At 50.7% G+C, this 3,139-nt stretch overlaps 1 protein-coding gene across 1 annotated transcript in view; it reads left to right on the top strand.

Annotated features, from left to right (window-relative positions):
- The first annotated feature begins 1,425 nt into the window (after positions 1–1,425).
- The window catches only part of DICSQDRAFT_86071 (aryl-alcohol oxidase-like protein), a 3,784-nt gene continuing 2,070 nt past the window's right edge, over positions 1,426–3,139 (top strand). Inside the window, exons 1-7 of the mRNA XM_007365573.1 lie at positions 1,426–1,543; positions 1,598–1,679; positions 1,748–1,908; positions 1,967–2,073; positions 2,129–2,330; positions 2,381–2,569; positions 2,627–2,674. Coding sequence (XP_007365635.1) covers positions 1,513–1,543; positions 1,598–1,679; positions 1,748–1,908; positions 1,967–2,073; positions 2,129–2,330; positions 2,381–2,569; positions 2,627–2,674 — 820 coding nt within the window. The 5' untranslated portion in view covers positions 1,426–1,512. The remainder of the gene's footprint in view (positions 1,544–1,597; positions 1,680–1,747; positions 1,909–1,966; positions 2,074–2,128; positions 2,331–2,380; positions 2,570–2,626; positions 2,675–3,139) is intronic.

The raw sequence follows: 3,139 nt of genomic DNA, 5'->3' as shown, positions 1-3,139 counted from the left end.
ATGCATGTATTGCGCGTGCCATCTCAGCTGTGTCTGATGTCCAATTGTAAGCCGGTATCGCTGTGCTGGCGGCTACGGGTATGATGTGATTGGGTTAGGGTTGATTGGGCCGGTCTGTATGATATATAGAGAAGTCCGGATGTAGCGTAGGAGAGTCGCCATTTGAATATATATTCATTTCGATCTAATTCAATCTGGCTGCCAATATCGGGACGAATACTAGGCGCCAAGCTGGGCACCAAAAATGGATATGAATAATAAGATACAAAATTGTATATCCCATTTGATCCCATGTTACGCAGGGTGCGGAATGTCTAAGTAATATGTGGGGAACATGGTCGGAATGTGAGGGGAAGGCAGTTAATACCATGACATCCTCTAAACCTGCGGAATGTGGTGGGAACACGCTGGGAATGTGGCGGTAATGTGCTCATCCTCTCCGTGTTCCCCAACCTCTGTAATCTGGCGCTTCACGTGGTGTATACTATTCCTGGTGACTTGAGGTGATCCTGCACTCTAAGTATACCATGTACAAATCCTTGTATTACGGTGTGAACTCTTGTGGATCACTGGGTACAAAAAAATAAAGCCTGATTCTCATGAAAACTCTGGCACCCACGCTGCCTGCAGGAATACAGACGGAGGAAAGGCATTAGAATTGCGGGCGCGCGACCTCTTGGCAGCTGAAGGCTCTCACCAACTGTCATAGAAAAATCCTCTCTGAGTCACGGTCAAACTTCCTGATCGCGAAGCCTGATTGTCTCTGCCCTCGCCCCACATGGTGGGTCCAGTGCCACACAACGGAATGCCCCGACTAAGCTGCGACCTCTACCGCAAGACCAGTCTGCTGTGAACGCCCTATGTAGTGATTACCTTTACAGGTTGAACGAGCACGGAGCGAGACTCATAAGCGCCTACTATACCACGATGGTGAATGAAAGCGAAACGACCGAGACTTCATTATGGGCACATGGGTCTCCCCTGAAGGTCCTGCCCCATCAGAGCATCGTCGGAATACTATGGGTAATGAGTACTGGACATCAGTGGTGCTCACATGATGGGAGAACATCATCACAGGAAGCGAAGTGCGGCGGCAATAATTACACAGTCTGATTGGGTAAGACACAGCTTGAAGCGCATCCCAGCGTGAGTACGCGTCGGCTGTTACGGGCTGTTCTTTCCCTGTCTATCGCCATTCCTCACACGCATTTCGCACTACGTCGGAGTGCTGCTCGAACTGACATAGATCCGTGATACCTTTCCACCCTGTTGCAAGGCACGGGATTATGTACCTGTCACGCCAGTGCCGAGCTGACTACGGTCCATTGCTCAGTGCAAATACGGCCTGCGCTACCGGAGCGGCGCAGAGATTCCATAGACGCTTAACCATCAACATCGAGGATGCACGTCGGCTCCGGGGTTTTTCTTCGCATTGCGTTTGTCGCAACGTTGTGGGCTTTTCTGCTACCTCTGTTAGATGCGGCTGTGTATAAGGATGCTTCAGAGCTGCCGATGGATGTCTATGATTTCGTTATCGTCGGAGGTGACTCCTATCCTGCTGCACACCAGACTTCCAGTCCTCACAGCGTTTTTGCAGCCGGGGCCGGTGGCAACGTCATTGCCGCGAGATTAACGGAGGACCCTCGATTCAGCGTGTTACTCATTGAGGCAGGGATATCGTGAGTTCGGATGCTCCATGGACTCTTCCATCTCCCTGATCTGTGCTGAGATGATATGTCAAACACAGGCATGAGGGTGTGCTCCCGGTGGAGATTCCGTTTTTGGCACCGACAAGCTTTCCCAATACATCAGTTACATGGAACTATAGCACTACTCCTCAAGAAGGCCTGAATCAACGTGTCCTTCCATATCCACGAGGCCGTGTCCTCGGTGGCAGTACTTCTATCAGTAAGACAGAGATTGTTTTCTCGGCAGGAAGGACACTCGTTACTAATGGAGTACTAAGACTTTATGGCATACACTCGCGGATCCAATGAGGAGTTTGATCGCTGGGCAGCTATTACCAAGGACGATGGCTGGTCATGGAAGAATGTAGAGATATACTATCTTCGGGTAAGAGTAGCCCTCCGTTCCATCTTCTGACTGAACTCTAACCTAATGTTAACAGAACTCAAAGCTTGTCCCGCGCGCCGACAACCAGAGTTGTGCGGGTTTGGTCAACCCTGCTGATCACGGCTTCGGACCCGTCGACGTCAGTCTCCCTGGATTCCCCACAGAGATTGACGGTCGCTTTGTCGATGCCAGCAAGTCTTCCGGTTCTCAATTCCCATTTAGCATAGATCTCAACAGCGGAAACGCGCTGGGATTTGGTGAGCGCCACCAGTCATCGAGGGATCTCCAGTACTAATGGCCACATGAGAAGGCGTAGTGCAGAATGCTATTGGAAGAGGGGCAAGGTCAAGTTCTGCGACTGCATACCTCGAACCGGCTCTCAATCGGTCGAATCTACACGTTCTGATTGAAAACACCGTAACAAAGCTTATATCCACCGGTTCGGTGAAAGGGGCACCGTCGTTTCGTAAAGTGCAGTTTGCACCAAATGCTACCGGTTCGTCTGTATGGTACGCTCTAGAATCAAGTGATCTCACCTGTGCGGATATGACAGCTCCGTACTCATTGGTAACTGCAAGAAAGGAGGTGATTCTCTCAGCGGGTGCAGTGCATCAGGAAAAACTCCCCGCGCGAATTCACAGAAAATTAGTGCTAATGTCAACTAATGACGCCCGTGACCATTGGTGGTCTTATATCTCGAGATTTGCGCGCTGGATGAGTTCCTTGAAGGTAATAATAGGCACACATACTTTACTGCAGGCCCAAAAATCAAGGACTGTATGCTCAGAACACGTACAAGGCAAGAGAGACCATCTCTGCGTCTTTCCCAAGTCAATTGAAGCCTGCCCTAAGTACGGGCGCTCACACCACAGCCGCATCCCATTGCGCGCTCGACGCTCCGTTGCCACGTCTCTCCTTCCGACATCAGTGTGCCCACCCAACCTTTCCTCCTTCTTTTCACCGCTACATACGGGAGTGGCCAGTTTGACTGGTGGGTGATCTAGTACTAGCGGACATGGTGGTATGAGAGTGATACTACAGAAGCTGGGGTCCAGGTGAGTTGTAA

This window comes from Dichomitus squalens (genome assembly GCF_000275845.1).
Source record: "Dichomitus squalens LYAD-421 SS1 unplaced genomic scaffold DICSQscaffold_13, whole genome shotgun sequence".
NCBI lineage: Eukaryota > Fungi > Basidiomycota > Agaricomycetes > Polyporales > Polyporaceae > Dichomitus > Dichomitus squalens.
This window is presented reverse-complemented; position numbering and strand designations above follow the sequence as displayed.